The following is a 17608-nucleotide window of genomic DNA, read 5'->3' as shown; positions in this document are numbered from 1 at the left end:
GGCAGTTGACACAAAAGGATACCAAGTGCTAGAGTAACTCAGCTGGTCAGGCAATATCTCTAGAGAACATGGATGGGTGACGTTTCAGGTCAAGACCCTTCTTCAGACAGACAGCTCCATTCCATATACCAACTACTCCCTGTGTGGAAACATTTACCCCTCAGGTTCCTATTAAATCTTTCCCCTCTCACCTTAAACCCATGTGCTCTGGTTCTTGAAATTCCCCTACCCTGGGTAAAACAATCCGTGCATTCTAAATGTAATCAAACGCTCTTTAAGTCAGGAGTTTATTGTTCTTGCGTGACTTTGCTAAATGCTTTCACTCTGCAATCAATGAAGCTGGAAATCCCCATATTCCACCAGGATATAGGTGTTTATGGGAGACAAATAGCTGATCTCCCAAGGGAGCTTTTCTTGCAAGAACACATCCTCACGGTTAGAATAATTGGCATGAAGTCACGTTGAGTTTACTGTCACAGGCGCAGCTCCAGGTACAATGATAATCTTGTTTCCAGCAACTTCAGCACAAAGACTCCAGGGTTCGATGGTACTTTGCTGTCACATGTATAAAGTACAAAGACATAATGAACTTCTTACAAACAGTCCTGTAGAGTATTACAACATTCTTAAGGGGTTGGACAGGCTAGATGCAGGAAGATTATTCCCGATGTTGGGGAAGTCCAGAACAAGGGGTCACACACACAGTTTAAGGATAAGAGGGAAATCTTTTAGGACCGAGATGAGAAAAACATTTTTTTTCACACACAGAGAGTGGTGAATCTGTGGAACTCTCTGCCACAGAAGGTAGTTGAGGCCACACAGTTCATTGGCTATATTTAAGAGGGAGTTAGATGTGGCCCTTGTGGCTAAAGGGATCAGGGGGTATGGAGAGAAGGCAGGTACGGGATACTGAGTTGGATGATCAGCCATGATCATATTGAATGGCAGTGCAGGCTCGAAGGGCCGAATGGCCTCTACTCCTGCACCTATTGTCTATGTTTCTATGTATCACCATACCAACGCCCCGATTAGCAATTGTACAGAAATAATCAACTGAGCCTGCGTTGCAAGAGGAGCTATTCTTAGACACCATTTTCCAAGTCGAGTCCATGCTCCAGTTGTTATGAGCGATGCTCGACTCAAGTAAGCCCCGAAAATTATACACGACAGTTGTGCAAAAACAAGTCATGCAAAGACACAATGAGAAAACACATGCATGCTAATCCGGGTACTTAACCAAGAGTCTATCCAAAAAGCCTCTTAAATGCCAATATCCCTTCAGCCTCCACCACTACCCGCTGGCAGTGCATTCCAGGTACCCACCATTCTCCGTGTAAAAAAAAACCCCAAAACCCCCCAAAAAACCTGCCGCACGTCTCCTTTAAACTTTCCCCCTCTCACGTTAAAGCTATGCCCTCTAGTCTTTGACATTTCCACTCTGGGAAACGGGCTGTAACTCCCCCTACATTACAGCAGTGACTAGATTTCCAAAGAAACACTTCATTTGGTATTTAAAGAGCTATTGTTTCTTCTTCTGACTCAATCCCTCAGGATCAAGGATGGTTTATCTCCAATCCAGCTCTGTGGGTCTTGTCGACTCGTTGGTGATTGAACGCAGGTCATGAGATAAAACAACAATTTGCACTTTCCGACTTAACAAACAGCCTCAGATTGCAAGCAGTGGTCAGTGAAGGTTTTACTGAGCCATAGGGGGACTTGGTGAAAGAGGTTGGTTTTAACCAGAGGCTTAAGAGTTCCAGTGCCCAGGAAGCTGAAGGTAGAGTCATAGAATCATATAGCATGTAAACAGGCCCTTCGGCCCAACGTGTCCATGCTGATCAAGATGCCCCATCTAAGCTAGTCCTATTTGCCCATGTTTGGCCCACATCCCTCCAAACATTTGCTATCCATGTACCTGTCCAAATGTCTTTTAAAGTGTCCTCAGTATCAGTATCAGTATATCTCTATTGTTATTTCCTGAGTACTCACATACCCAGAGGAAACAAAAAAACGTTGCTCAACCAGTGTCCGTTCAGTGTGCAGTACAAATAACAACAAGTAAATAGAAATAAAATACATATATCATGAACAAATTAACCTGCCTCACCAACAACCCTCCGAGTGAAAAAGTTACCCCTCAGGTTTCTGTTAAATCTTTCCCCTCTCATTTTAAACCAATGTCATCTGGTAGTTCATTCCCCTACCCTGGGTAAAAGGCTCTGCATTTATCTTAATACTTGCCCTCATGTTTTATACACCTCCATAAGATCACCCCTCATCCTCCTACACTCCAAGGAATAAAGTCCTAGCCTGCCCAACCTCTCCCTTCAGCTGAGGCCCTTGTAAATCTCTGCACTACATAGCAGGATATATATAAAGAAAACAATCTCTGGTGTCTCCAAAGTCAACATGGTTTTGTGAAAGAGAAACTGTATCCAATTTATAGTTGTTTGAAGAATAACAGTGGCACAGCGGTAGAGTTGCTGCCTTACAGCGCCTGAGATGCTGACTACGGGTGCTATCTATACGGAGTTTGTACGTTCTCCCGGTTAGCGCGTGGGTTTTCTCACAGTGCTCCATTTTCCTCCCACATCCCAAAGATGTGCAGGTTGGTAGGTTAGTCAGCCCTCTGTAAATTGCTCCTAGTGTGTAGGGTGTGGATTTGAAAGTGGGATAATGTAGAGCTAGTGTGAACAGGTGATCGGCATTTACTCAGTGGGCCAAAGGGCCCAAATCCATGTTCTATCTATCTATCTATCTATCTATCTATCTATCTATCTATCTATCTATCCATCTATCCATCTATCCATCTATCTATCTATCAATCAAAGACCCACACCATCCTGGCCATACACTCATCTCCCTGCTACCTTCAGGTAGAAGGTACATGAGCCTGAAGACTGCAACAACCAGGTTCAGGAATAGCTACTTCCCCACAGCCATCAGGCTATTAAACCCGGCTCGGACAAAACTCTGATTATTATGAACCCATTTTCTGTTATTTGCACTTTATCTTTATTTATTCATGTGTGTATATATTTATATAATGGTGTATGGACACACTGATCTGTTTTGTATTCAATGCCTACTATGTTCTGTTGTGCTGAAGCAAAGCAAGAATTGCATTGTCCTATACAGGGACACATGACTATAAACTCACTTGAACTTGAACATGAACTATCCTAAGAGGGCAAACAGGAATCAATCCAGTGGCACCTTCACCAACAGTGTAGGGGTGAACTGCAGATGCTGGTTTAAACTGAAGACAGACACAAAGGGCTGGAGTAACTCCTTTAAGCGTACTCCATTTAAATACTTTACTGGTTTTAAGTAAAGGGTTCAAGGGTTTCGACCTGAAACATCACCTATTCCTTTTCTCTAGAGATGCTGCCTGACCCGCTGAGTTACTCCAGCCTTTTGTGTCTGTCCTCAGCACCGCACTAGACTTACTCAAGATTCTGGAACCCAAAACGCACCGATTCTCGACCCGGGCACACCACGCAGACTCACGGGAGAGGTTTTTTTTCACTTTCCTTTTGATGCTTTTCAGAGTATGCCTTCAAAGCCATCAACCAGAGTGGTCTCACCACAGTGGTCATCAGAGGAAAGGACTCGGTTGTGGCTGTGACTCAGAAGAAGGTGACGGTGAGTGCAGATGTCTCCTCCCCATTCCCCATCTCCCCAACAACCTCTTCCAGCAGCTCCACATTTTGCTTGTAGCAGGTGGATGTTAAACTGTGTTAAGTGTGTGTTTTGTTAGCTTATTCTATGTTATGATTGCAAGGTTCATAATTTCGTTCAGACTGAAATGTCTGAATGACAATAAGGGATACTTTCAGCTTGTAAAGGCCTGGTACACTGCAAGGGCCAGGAAGCGAGCGGGGAAGATCATCTCTGACCCCTCTCACCCTGGCCACAAACTCTTTGAATCACTTCCCTCTGGGAGGCGACTCCGGACTGTCAAAGCCTCAACAGCGAGACAGGGGTGGGAGACTGCAATCTTCACGTGGTCCAACCTGTTTCGACGAATGCAATCAACCTGGCTTGTCAATCAAATAAGATCAAATAGAACAAGTTGTCCTACAACTTTAGGCTGTGCATGCCACATGCAAGAAGAAGAATAACAGCCAGACATAAAAACAGCTTTTTTCCCCACGAGCAGTAGTTCTACTCAATAACCAAAAGTCTGTAGCAAGTGGAATAACGTGGAATTAGTGTGAACATGGTCAGTGTGGACTAAATGGGCCGAACGGCCTGTTTCATCACTGTATTTTAAATTGATCAATAAACGTCCCATCACTACAGTAACCCTGGCCTCACCCCAGCAGAGATATTCCCTTTGCCCTAGTTTTTCTTGCCCACCCTTTCTTGCTAATTGAAGCTCATTTGTTTTCTCACTTTTCCAGTTCTCTTGGAAGAGCACTGACCTGAAACACCAAGACTTGTTCCTCCTACCGCAGAGGCTGCCTGACCTGCCGAGCGTTCCCACCACTTTCTGCTGTTATTCTAAGATATCCCAGGACTATGCATTGGTGCAAAGGACCAGCACAATGCGGTCCAAAACTCCCCCTGAAACGCCAGAAGGACATTGCACAGAATGTGACAGCACCTTCAGATTCCCCTGATGGGGAAATCAACACATTCTCAAGGTTGACTAACACTTGGGAGGGGCTGATTTATATTAAAACCGTCCTAAAATAGCACAAAGTTATCCATAGAACACTGGGGGGGAAAATCTTTTTTTAAACTGCATTATACCAAAACATATCTGACATGTTCTCGGAAAGAAACCTCATTCATTTCCTTCACAGATGCTGCCTGACCTGCTGAGTTCCTCCAGCACTTTATATTTTGCCCAAGATTCTGCACGGTGGTGCAGCCGTTGAGCTACTGCCTGATAGCGCCAGAGACCCGGGTTTGATCCTGACTACGGGAGCTGTCAAGTCAAGTCAAGTTTATTTGTTACATACACATACGAGATGTGCAGTGAAATTAAAGTGGCAATGCTCGCGGACTTTTGTGCAAAAGACAAACAACAAAACAACCAAACAATTTATAAACACAATCATAACACACATATTCTTTGTATGGAGTCTGTATGGAGTTTGTACGTTATCCCCTTGGTTTTTTTCTAGCATCTCCGGTTTCCTCCCACACTCCAAAGACGTACAGATTTGTAGGTTAATTGGCTTGGTATAATTGTAAGTTATCCCTAGTGTGTGTAGGATAGTGTTAGTGTGCGGGGATCGATGGTCAGCGCAGACTCGGTGGGCCGAAGGGCCTGTTTCCACACTGTATCTATAAATTAAACTGGACTAAACATGGATAGGTGACGTTTTGGATTGGGACTAAAGACCCAGACCCTGACCTCTCCATGTTCTCTGGGGTTGCTGCCTGACCTGTGGACAACTTGTTCTATTTGACCCTGCATTATTGCCTACATTTGCCTTTATACTGACAATGTTTTGGTGTGTTTCAGGACAAGCTGGTTGATGCCAGCACAGTGACCAACATGCATCGACTAACGGAACACATTGGCTGTGTGATGACAGGCATGTTAGGTCAGTCATTTCTCCCACTGTTTGCATGATTTGGGTGAGAACGTACACGGCAAGATTGCAGATAGTGAAGATGGTTGTCAAATATTGCAGCAGGATCTTGATCGGTTGGCCTGGTGGGCTGAGGAATGGTTATGCAATTTAATACAGAGAAATGTGAGGTGTTGCATTTTGGAAAGTCTAACATGTGCAGGACCTACATGGTGAATGATAGGGCTCTGGGTAGTGTTGTAGAGCAGATGGCTCTAGGAGTGCAGGTGCATAGCTCCCTGAAGGTGGAGTCGCAGGTAGATCGGGTGGTCAAAAAGGATTTTGGCACATTGGCCTTCATCAGTCAGAGTATTGAGTATAGAATTTGGGAGGTCATATTGCAGTTTTATAAGATGTTGGTGAGGCCGCATTTCGAGTATTGCATCCAGTTCTGGGCACCACGTTATAGGAAAGACGTTGTCAAACTGGAAAGGGTGTAGAGAAGATTTGTGAGGATGTTGCCAGGGCTCGAGGGTCCGAACTATAGGGAGAGGTTGAGCAGACTAGGACTTTATTCCTTGGAGCACAGGGGGATGAGGGGTGATCTTATAGAGGTGGATAAAATCATTAGAGGAATTGATTGGGTAGATATACAGTCTCTTGCCCAGAGTTGGGGAATCGAGGACCTGAGGACACAGGCTTGAAGGTGACGGGGGGAAAGGTTTAATGGGAATCTGAGGGGTAACTTTTTCCACGCAAAGGGTGGTCGGTGTATGGAACGAGCTGCCAGAGGAAGTAGTTGAGGCTGGGACTATCCCAATGTTTAAGAAGCTGTTAGACCAAAGATCATAGATCAACGATTAGACAGGTATATGGGATAGTTCTGGGTTTCTTGGTCCTCCAAAATATTCCAAATGGATAGGACAGGTTTGGAGGGATATGGGGCAAACGCAGGCAAGTGGGACTAGTCTCAATGGGACATGTTGGTCAGTGTGGGCAAGTTGGGCCGAAGGGCCTGTTTCCATGCTGTATCACTCTACAACACCAACTGCTCTTCGTACAACTCTCTCTGACGCCTCTGTCTCTCCACCTTCTCTCTTGGCATGGCCAGCGGACTGCCGGTCCCAGGTGCAGAGGGCTCGACATGAAGCTGCCAATTGGAAATACAAGTATGGATACGATATCCCGGTGGAAATGCTGTGCAAGCGAATGGCGGTCATCTCCCAGGTCTACACTCAGAATGCAGAAATGAGACCTCTAGGATGCTGTGAGTACAATTCTTCTTCACGCTGTCACTGAAACACATTGTTTGATCACATGGGTGAGAAAGAACTATAGATGCTGGATAAAATGCTGGAGTAACTCAGCGGGTGAGGCAGCATCTATGGAGAGAAGGAAGGAATGGGTGACGTTTCGGGTCGAGACCCGAAACGTTGCCTATCTCCTTCGCTCCATTGATGCTGCTGCACCCGCTGAGTTTCTCCAGCATTTTTGTGTACCTTCGATTTTCCAGCATCTGCAGTTCCTTCTTAAACACTCCCTACCCGAAACATATCCACGTCCATCAGAGATATTGCCTGACATCTATGGAGAGAAGGACTCCAGCACTTTTGTTTCGGGTTGAGACTCTAGCATCTGCAGTTCTTGGGGATAAGGAATCTATTGATATTTCGGTCCAACCTTCCGGGTCTCGACCCGAAAAATCATAATTCCTATCCACTTTTATGCTTCCCCTGTCAGCTCTTTTCTGATTTTTGTGACTGCCCCTCTGTGTGAAACACATTCAGATGTGATCCCCCACATTTTAAAGCCTCTGCCCTCTGTGCAGCCTCCTGCAGTTCCTTCTTAAACACTCCCTACCCGAAACGTCACCCATTCCTTCTCCCCATAGATGCTGCCTCACCCGCTGAGTTACTCCAGCATTTTTGTGTCCACCTTTGCTTGGTGAGAACAGGCCTTGACAACGAGCTTCAATGAAACAAGGAAGTGCAGATGATGGTTCACCAAATATAGACACAAAATGCTGGAGTAACTCAATGGGGCAATGCAGTCGTGTAGCGGTAGAGTTGCTGCCTTACAAGGTGGGAATGTGTGGGGGAAGAACAGCTCAGCTCGAGACTCTAAGTTGAAACCACCCTCCTCTTCCATGAAAGTTTTAAGACGGATATTAACAATTTATTGTTTAAGAAGGAACTGCAGATGCTGGAGAATCGAGTACAAAAAAAGCTGGAGAAACTCAGCGGGTGCAGCAGCATCTATGGAGCGAAGGAAATAGGCAACGTTTCGGGCCGAAACCCTTCTTCAGACAATTTGTTGATTGGTACGGGTATCAGTGTCTGAATGGGGATCTCCTGTCTTCTCCCCATAACCTGCTGACACTCGTACCAATCAATAAACTGTTAATATCCTTCTAAATATGTGTATATATATATTATGGACACACTGATCTGTTTTGTAGTAAATGCCTACTATATTCTGTTGTGCTGAAGCAAAGCAAGAATTTCATTGTCCTATACAGGGACACATGACAATAAACTCACTTGAACTTGAACTTGAGATGGAAGGAAACATAGAAACATAGAAATTAGGTGCAGGAGTAGGCCATTCGGCCCTTCGAGCCTGCACCGCCATTCAATATGATCATGGCTGATCATCCAACTCAGTATCCCGTACCTCCCTTCTCTCCATACCCCCTGATCCCCTTAGCCACAAGGGCCACATCTAACTCCCTCTTAAATATAGCAAGAAAGAAAGATCAGCCATGATTGAATGGCAGAGTAGACTTGATGGGCCGAATGGCCTAATTCTGCTCCAAGGAAAAAATGAAGGCGATTTATTTTGCAGGCATGTTGCTCTTTGCCATCGATATGGAACGCGGACCCCAGCTGTTCAAGTGTGACCCTGCCGGTTATTACTGCGGCTTCAAGGCCAGCAGCGTAGGGGTTAAACAGATCGAAGCCAACAGCTACTTGGAAAAGAAGTTGAAGAAGAAGCCAAACCTGACGTACAAAGCCACGGTGGAGGTATCCTGACCTTCATTGTCTGCTTCATCTCAACCACTAATCCCTTGTTTCTCCATTAGTTCTTGGAAATTTGGGGAGTTTTACAGGGAACACACGCGCACAGACAAGGAATTTTATTTGGAGTTAGGTCAAGGGATTATCCTGTTAAAATGTGCCAAGACATTCTTGGTTCGACAGGCTGGGTATAGGGAGGGTTAGGCATCATGGGGGTCGCTGGTTGCCTGTAGGGCCCATTTCAAATCTGTATCTCTAAAGTACAGTAAAACGTGTTCTTACCTGAAGCAGCAAGCAGACTCTGATGGTTCACTCACTGCATACCCATGGGTAGTTCGGCCCATCAATCTGTGGCCATGGGGGGGGTGGGGAGGGGTGGGGGGGGGGTGTGGGGGGGTGGTGGGGAGGGGTGGGGTGGGTGTGGTGGGGGGAGGGGTGGGGTGGGTGGGAGGGTGGGGGTGGGGTTTGGTGGGGGGGGGAGGGGTGGGGGTGGGGGTGGGGGGTGGGGGGGAGGGGTGGGGTGGGTGGGGGGGGGGGGGGGGGGGGGGGGGGGGGGGGGGTTGGTGGGGGGGGGGGGGAGGGGGGGGGTGGGGGGGTGGGGTGGGGGGAGGGTGGGGTGGGGGGGGGGGGGGGGGGGGGGGAGGGGTGGGGTGGGGGTGGGGGGGGGGGGGGGGGGGGGGGGGGGGGGGGGGGGGTGGGGGGGGGGGGGGGGGGGGGGGGGGGGGGGGGGGGGGTGGGGTGGGGGTGGGGGGGGGGTGGGTGGGGGGGGGTGGGGGGGGGGGGGGGGGGGGGGGGGGGGGGGGGGGGGGGGGGGGGGGGGGGGGGGTGGGGGGGGGGGGGGGGGGGGAAGGGGGGGGGGGGGGGGGGTGGGGGGGTGGGGGGGGGGGGGGGGGGGGGGGGGGGGGGGGAGGGGGGGGGGGGGGGGGGGGGGGGGGGGGGGGGGGGGGGGGGGGGGGGGTGGGGGTGGGGGGGGGTGGGGTGGGGGGGGGGGGGGGTGGGGGGGGTGGGGAGGGGGGGGGGGGGGGGGATGGGGGTGGGGGGTGGAGGAGGGAGAGGGGTGGGTGGGGTGGGTGGGGGGGGTGGGGGGTGGGGTGGGGGGGGGGGGTGGGGGGGTGGGTTTTGGTTGGTTGGGGTGGGGTGTGGGTGGGGGGGGGTGGGGTGGGGTGGGGGGGTTGGGGTGGGGGTGGGGGTGGGTGGGGGGTGGGGGGGGTGGGTGGGGGGGGGTGGGGTGTGGGGGGGGGTGGGGTGGGGGGGGGGGGGTGGGGGGGGGTGGGGGTGGGGGAGGGGGGGGGGGGGGGTGTGGGGGTGGGGTGGGGGGGGGGTGGGGTGGGTGGGGTGGGGTGGGGTGGGGAGGGGTGGGGGGGTGGGGTGGGGAGGGGTGGGGGTGGGGAGGGGTGGGGTGGGGGAGGGGTGGGGTGGGAGTGGGGGTGGGGAGGGAGGGGTGGGGTGGGGTGGGGGGGGGGTGGGGTGGGGAGGGGGAGGGGAGGGGTGGGGTGGGGGGGGGTGGGGTGGGGGAGGGGGGGGAGGGGAGGGGTGGGGAGGGGTGGGTGGGGTGGGGTGGGGTGGGGGGAGGGGGGGGGAGGGGGGTGGGGTGGGGTGGGGTGGGGTGGGGGTGGGGTGGGGTGGGGTGGGGGGGGGTGGGGAGGAGTGGGGTGGGGTGGGGTGGGGAGGGGTGGGGTGGGGGGGGTGGGGTGGGGTGGGGTGGGGAGGGGTGGGGTGGGGTGGGGAGGAGTGGGGAGGGGGGGGGTGGGGGTTGGGAGGGGGGGGTCGGGTGGAGGAGGAACCGGCGGGCCGGGGTGGGGTGGGGAGAGGGTGGGGTGGGGGGGGGGTGAGGCCTGGGGGTGGGGGGGGTGGGGAGGGGTGGGGTGGGGTGGGGTGGGGTGGGGTGGGGAGGGGGGGTGGGGTGGGGAGGGGTGGGGTGGGGTGGGGTGGGGTGGGGTGGGGTGGGGTGGGGTGGGGTGGGGGTGGGGTGGGGTGGGGAGGGGGGGGTGGGGTGGGGTGGGGTGGGGTGGGGGGGGGGGGGGTGGGGCGGTAAACTGAAAAGCAAAGGTGAGGGTGGGACAAAGCCTGACAAGTGATAGGTGGATACAGCTGTGGGTTTTGACTGGCAGATGGTTGAACAAGGGCCAGAGATAAAAAGAAGGAAAGGCTGTGAGATAAGGAGAGGAGTAAAATGTGAAGCCAGAGGAAGGATTATATACGTGGAATTGGGAAGGGGGAGTGGGCCTGTGAGAGACATGGCTATGCATCAAGGGGAGAGGGAGAGGGGGAAGGTGCAGATTAGGAGTGTATTACACTGATACTGGCACTATATAAATACACAGGAAGGAACTGCAGATGCTGGTTTACACCAAAGTTGGACACAAAAGTGCTGGAGTAACTCAGCGGGACAGATAGGCGGTGGGACATCGCTGGAGAGAAGGAATGGGTGTGGTGTTTCCGATCAAGACCCGTCGTCAGGTCTAAGGTCTGAAGAAGGGTCTTGACCAGAAACGTCACCCATTCCTTCTCTCCAGAGATGCTGCCTGTCTGTCCCACTGAGTTACTCCAGCTTTGTGTGTCTATCTTTACTACAGCATATACTGTAAATGCAAGTTGTGGTTGTGATGCGGTTCAGACACCGCAACAACATTCCACCAGAGATGCTAAGCTTCCCCTCTTCTCTTTCCCACAGCTTGCAATTTCCTGTTTGACCACCGTCCTTGCACAGGACTTCAAGGCTACAGAGATAGAAGTTGCCATTGTCACCGCGGAGAATCCCACCTTCAGGTCGGTGGAATCCTTTACTGAGTTTATGTATTAAAGATCAAATAGAAACAGGAGACTGTGACCCTCAATCCATTCAACAGCACAGATACAGGCCCTATTGCCCAACATGTCCTAGATGCCCCATCGAAGCTAGTCCTATTTGCCCGTCTTTGATCCATAACACTCTCAATCCTTTCCTACCCATGTACTGATTGTTTGAAATATGAATTGAATTGAAAGATACACCATGGAAATAGACTTGCACATGCAGCATCTACATTAGTCTCACCGGGGTGGGAGATTGCAACCTTCACGTGGTCCGCTCTGTCACGACTAATGCAATCAACCCGACGTGTACAAACAAATAGATGTAGTATTTTGGCGTCTACAACTTTAGGCTGTGCACGCCATACGCAAGAAGAAGGTTAGTCCCACCTGCCCACATTTGGCCCGTATCCCTCTAAACCGTTCCTATCCATGTACCTGTTCAAATCTCTCTTCAAGGTTGTTATAATACCTGCCTCAACTACCTCATCTGGCAGCTTGTTCCACGATGACCCATTTACACTAATCTAATCCCCCAAAAAAACACAAAATGCTGGAGTAACTCAGCGGGACAGGCAGCATCTCTGGAGAGAAGGAATGGGCGACGTTTCGGGTCGAGACCAAGCTTTTGTTGCGTGCTAACCAGTCCGCGGAAAGACAATACATGATTACAATCGAGCCGTCCACAGTGTACAGATACAGGATAAAGGGGATAACAAGACTAACGCTTAGTGCAAAATACTCAGTAAAGTCCGATCAAGGATAGAGGCAGTCCGAGGATCTCCAATGAGGAACCTTCCCTCAACCTCATGCTGTGGGAGTGAGTTCCCCATGTGGGATAGTCCAAAAACTCCCTGTAATATATTTGGGATAGGGTGGAGAGTGCCGAGAAGCATGGTGGGGGGGGTGGCTTTGTACAGGGGGGGGGGATGGTTCTGTAATTTAGAACCACATTGCTACTATCCCAGCCTCAGAATTAAAGGACGATCTTTTAGAGAGGAGAGGAGGAAACTTTATTTCACCACAGAGGGTGGTGAATCTGTGGAATTATTTGCCACAGAAGGCTGCGGATGCCAAGTCAGTGGATATTTTTAAGGAAGAGATAGATTAGTACGGGTGTTAGGGGTTATGGGGAGAAGGCAGGAGAATGGGGTTGGGAGGGAGAGATAGATCAGCCAGTTGAATGGCAGGGTAGACTTGATGGGCCGAATGGCCTAATTCTACTCCAATGACTTATGACCTGACAACTTGACCAGTAAAATCTTCTGCACTTCAACCTTACAGCATCCTCAGTGAATCAAAGATCGAGAAGCATTTGGTGGACATTGCAGAGAGAGACTGACTCCCTCACGAAGACCAAGTGAAGCTCAGTTTAAAGGCTGCTCTGCAAACAGGAGAAAGCAACGAATACATAAAACATTCCTCCTTCCTGCACTCCCTCAATGTCTTCACACCACTTTCAAGCAGAGATTCACAAATGCAGTCGTTTTAATTAGAGAATGTTGATTGTTCTGTGTGTGTAAAATACTCTGAGCAACTCAGAATTAAAAATGAAGATGAACATAAGATGCAATGTTCTCTGATTACAAGATGAGTTCAATGGTAGACAAAAATTGCTGGAGAAACTCAGCGGATCAGGCAGCATCGATGGAGAAAAGGAATAGGCGACGTTTCGGGTGGAGACCATTCACCACTGATGAAGGGTCTCCACCCGAAACGTCACCTATTCCTTTTCTCCAGAGATGCAGTCTGACCCGCTGAGTTACTCCAGCCTTTTGTGTCTATCTTCGGTGTAAACCCGCATCTGCAGTTCTTTGTTACACAAGATAATGTGTCACTCCCCTGTCTCCACATAAGACAGACAGCATATTAGTTTCCAAGTGCCTGTCCAATTCAGTTTTGAAAGCCCCAACTGACTCAAATCAGAACCACTCCTTAAAAAAATTCCGCACCTCCCACCTTCCACCCAGTCTCTTTTGGCCATCGCATTGAACTATATTTAAAGCAAATATCACGATTTTTTCCTTCTTGATTTAGTTCGTAAACTATTTGGAATAAATTGCTCAGGCAACAGACCGGAGAGGCCCACAGGTCTGGAGTAACCCACAAGATGTCTTTTATGAATCAGAGTTTCTGCGCTAAATAGCAACGGGGTGATTCAAAATACTTCGCTGTGAATTAAAATATAAGAAAGAATGATGGAGGGAATTTCCCCCCAATTAGTTCACAAAGTTTACAGCCCAATGCGTCTGCGTTTGTATGAAACAGGGCAATTGAATGGTAATGAGATGAGAAAGTGCTGGTGTAACTCAGCAGGCCAGGAATCTCTGGATAATGTAGACAAACTTTTGCTTAGTGCTGTAAATGATTGTGTCTTTTAAACTTCTGAGATCTAGAGGTTTCCATAGAAACATAGAAAATAGGTGCAGGAGGCCTTTCGGCCATTCGAGCCAGCACCGCCATTCATTGTGATCATGGCTGATCATCCCCCATCAATAACCCTTGCCTGCCTTTTCCCCATTGAAGTGCATCGTACAATTGAAGTAAGTGATAATATAGGGTAAGATAAAGTCAAGTGTATTTTAGAAGGGTCTCGACCTGAAACGTCACCTATTTCCATCGCTCCATAGATGCTGCCTCATCCGATGAGTTCCTCCAGCATTTTTGTCTACCTTCGATTTTCCAGCATCTGCAGTTCCTTCTTAAACAAAGTGTATTTTATTGTCATATGGCCCAGATAGAAAAATGAAATTCCCATTAGAGAGTTGTAGATGAAAGCCCAGTCCATTTTGCAAACCAGACCCCCCACCCACCCCCACCACACTTCACACAGCCTCGGAAAAGCAGCCAATATAGTCTTTCCTTCAGAAGAATTATTTCTGACAATCAATCTGAAGAAGGATCGCAATGTGAAATGTCACCTATCCATGTCATCCAGAGATGCTGTCTGACCTGTTGTGTTACTTTTGCACTCTGTGCTCTTTTGTGCATCAACTAGCATCTGCAACTAGAACAAGCAACTAGTTCCTTGTTTCTACAATAATGAGATAAACTTCATTTAGTGATGTCTAGTTGATTATCCCTTCCAGCAAACGGCCCTATAAGAGTCAAGAGTGTTTTATTGTCATCTGTATCGAAACAAAACCATGAGATTCTTATTTGCAACTGCACCACCAGTCTATAAATAGACACTAAATGCTGGAGTAACTCAGCGGGCCAGGCAGCATCTCTGGAGATACAAAATTGGTGACGTTTAGTGTCGTAACCTACCTGCAGTTCCTTCCTGCACATTTAGTCTGTAAACTATTTTAGGCATTTTTCAATGCACATTCCTTTCATAGTTGTGTTTTGAATGAGGAAGAAAACACTCAGCTATTTCAAGAAGCTTCATATAATTAAACCTAGTTTAACAACAAGTCTTCAAGCAAAGGTGTGGGCACAGATTTGTCCTGTTATTGTAAGTGAGGCAATATAATCTGGGACAGGGATCATAAATGACAAACAAGTAGAGTTATTAATAACTTGGAATTCTCTATGTGTTTTCAGTAATCAATAAGTTCAGCCAAGTTCCATTTAGTTTGGTTTGGAGATACAGCGTGGAAACAGGCCCTTCGGCCCACTGGGTCTACCCCGACCAGCGATCCCAGCACATTAACACTATCCTACACACACAAGGGACTATATTTTGTTACATTTACCAAGCCAATTCGTCTACAAACCTGTACGTCTTTGGAGTGTGGGAGGAAACTGTAGATCTCGGAGCAAACCTACGCAGGTCACGGGGAGAACGTGCAAACTCCGTACAGACAGCAGGATCCTGTAGTCAGGATTGAACCCGGGTCTCCGGCGCTGCATTCGCTGTAAGGCAGCAACTCTACCGCTGCCTTAATTGCTAAATTAGATATAAATATATGAAGAGTGAGCTGTCACAAACAGCGATAATGATAAAAAAAACAGGAAATAATGCTTTAGTTTGTTTGTTGAAGGGCCATGATATCTAACCTGTGAGGAAGGAACTGCAGGTGCAAGTTTCAACCGAAGATAGACACAAAATGCTGGAGTAACTCTGCGAGTCAGGCAGCATTTTTCTTAAACTGTGGCCCTTGGTTCTGGACTCCCCCAACATTGGGAACATGTTTCCTGCCTCTAGCGTGTCCAAACCCTTAATAATCTTAATGTTTCAATAAGATTCCCTCTCATCCTTCTAAATTCCAATGTATACAAGCCCAGCCGCTCTATATGGCAGTCCTGCCATCCCAGGAATTAACCTGGTGAACCTACGCTGCACTCCCTCAATAGCAAGAATGTCCTCCTCAAATTTGGAGACCAAAACTCCACACAATATTCTAGGTGTGGTGCAATGGTACAGTTGCTGCTTCACAGCACCAGAGACCCGGGTTTGATCCGGTCTGTATAGTTTGTACGTTGTCCCCCATGGGTTTTCTCCGAAATCTTCAGTTTCCTCCCACTCCAAAGACGTGCAGGTTTGTTCGTTAATCGGCTTGATACAAGTGTAAATTGGCCCTAGTGTGTGTAAGCCAGTATTAGTGTGCGGGGATCGCTGGTCAGCACGGACTCAGTGGGCCGAAGGGCCTGTTTCCGCACTGTATCTCTCAACTAGCGGGTGAGCAAAGAAAATTAAAGGCTGCAGAATCTATGTAGTCAGGTTGCACAGAGGCACGATAACGGTTTGATGCAGGTCTAAGACTCCATCTGAACTCACCTGTCATCAGGCCCCTTTAATAAAGGGTGGCACAGTGGCACAGCAGTAAAGGTGCCTAGCACCAGAGTCCTCGATGCCGACTATGGGTGCCATCTCTACGGAATTTGTGGATTCTCTGTGCGACTGCGTGGGTTTCCTCCCTCATTCCAAAGACATGCAGGCTTGTACGTTCATGATGCTGGGGTAACTCAGCGGGACAGGCAGCATCTCTGGAGAGAAGGAATGGGTGACGTTTCGGGTCGAGACACTTCTCCAGTATTTTGTGTCTACCTTTGACGTAGACTAGTTAATCCAAATCTCTCAACTCACCAACTATGACAATTGTGGATAAACGCCATAAACTATAAGATTAGTTTATCTCGGAATCATGTCCAGCATGGGCATTGTATTTAAGAGACTTTTAGATAGTCAGATGGATACACAGATAATTGTGAGATATAGATTAGTTAATCCACATCCCTCAACTCACAAACTATGACAATTGAGTGTTAAGGATAAACCACATGAACTATGAAATTAGTTTATCTGGACATCTTGTCCAGCATAGACATTGTGGGCTGAATGGCCTGTTTCTGTGCAGTACTGTATTGTGCTCTAATTAGCCACACCAGGAGCTCAGATGGTTTAATATTAAGGGAAAGTCAGTCCACACATTGTGGGCCGAAGGGCCTTCTTCTGTGCTGTTCCGTTTTGTGCTCTGTTGAAGCACAGAAAGATTTCAGGTTGTTAAATGTTAAGGGAGAGTTGATGGTCCAAACATTATGGGCTGAAGAGCCTGTTCCTGTGGTATGCTGGTTCATGTTCTAATACTTTCAGAATAGTTTCCCAGCAGTTATACTTCATTACTGCATCAACACAGGAGAATAGATGATGAGGGCGCAGTGGGGATTGAACCATGTGTGGGAAACAATTGCTGGTTTAATTCGAATGTAGACACAAAATGCTGGAGTGACTCAGCGGGACAGGCGGCATCTCTGGAGAGAAGGAATGGGTGACGTTTCGGGTCGAGACCCTTCTTCAGACTATTTCCTTCTCTCCAGAGATGCTGCCTGCCCTGCTGAGTCACTCCAGCATTCTGTGCCTATGTGGGGTTTCAACCCAGGGATAAACTGAGGCAGAGAGAGAAACCAAAGACTCTACTCAACAGCACCAAACAAGTCCGTATTTTTTTTAAACCACAATATTTGCAACGTTTATTTGTCAGTTTTCTTTTTTTGAAAAAGTGCTTTTTATTCTAAGTGATTACAACTGTGTGTGTGTGTGTGTGTGTGTAAGGCAAGCAACACACTGGTTTGCAATCCTGGTGCATGGCTACATTGAAGCAAGGAAATAAAGGTTACCATTAAAATACAAGTCAGTCAACCACTAACACATAATCACAGCTGTACACACAGACTACTTAACCCCAGGACTACCTCTACAACACTACCTCTACAAGACGCACTTCACAGCTCTGGAGCATCTACGGTGAACCGGGCATTCTGTACACATGCAAACAGGGCAAAACAAAATAAAACCATTATATAAAATAGCAATGGAGACTTCAA

At 48.7% G+C, this 17608-nt stretch overlaps 1 protein-coding gene across 3 annotated transcripts in view; it reads left to right on the top strand.

Annotated features, from left to right (window-relative positions):
- The window catches only part of LOC129714117 (proteasome subunit alpha type-6-like), a 38850-nt gene extending 25946 nt beyond the window's left edge, over positions 1 to 12904 (top strand). For all 3 annotated transcript variants that reach the window (XM_055663599.1, XM_055663600.1, XM_055663598.1), the window contains 6 exons: positions 3551 to 3645; positions 5480 to 5561; positions 6640 to 6795; positions 8373 to 8551; positions 11220 to 11314; positions 12623 to 12904. In XM_055663599.1, the coding sequence (XP_055519574.1) occupies positions 3551 to 3645; positions 5480 to 5561; positions 6640 to 6795; positions 8373 to 8551; positions 11220 to 11314; positions 12623 to 12680 (665 nt within the window). In that variant the 3' untranslated portion in view covers positions 12681 to 12904. The remainder of the gene's footprint in view (positions 1 to 3550; positions 3646 to 5479; positions 5562 to 6639; positions 6796 to 8372; positions 8552 to 11219; positions 11315 to 12622) is intronic.
- Positions 12905 to 17608: the final 4704 nt, after the last annotated feature.

The sequence above is a fragment of the Leucoraja erinacea genome, chromosome 38 (genome assembly GCF_028641065.1).
Source record: "Leucoraja erinacea ecotype New England chromosome 38, Leri_hhj_1, whole genome shotgun sequence".
Taxonomy (NCBI): domain Eukaryota; kingdom Metazoa; phylum Chordata; class Chondrichthyes; order Rajiformes; family Rajidae; genus Leucoraja; species Leucoraja erinaceus.
The sequence above is the reverse complement of the archived record's forward strand: the minus strand, read 5'-3'. Positions and strand labels throughout refer to the sequence as shown.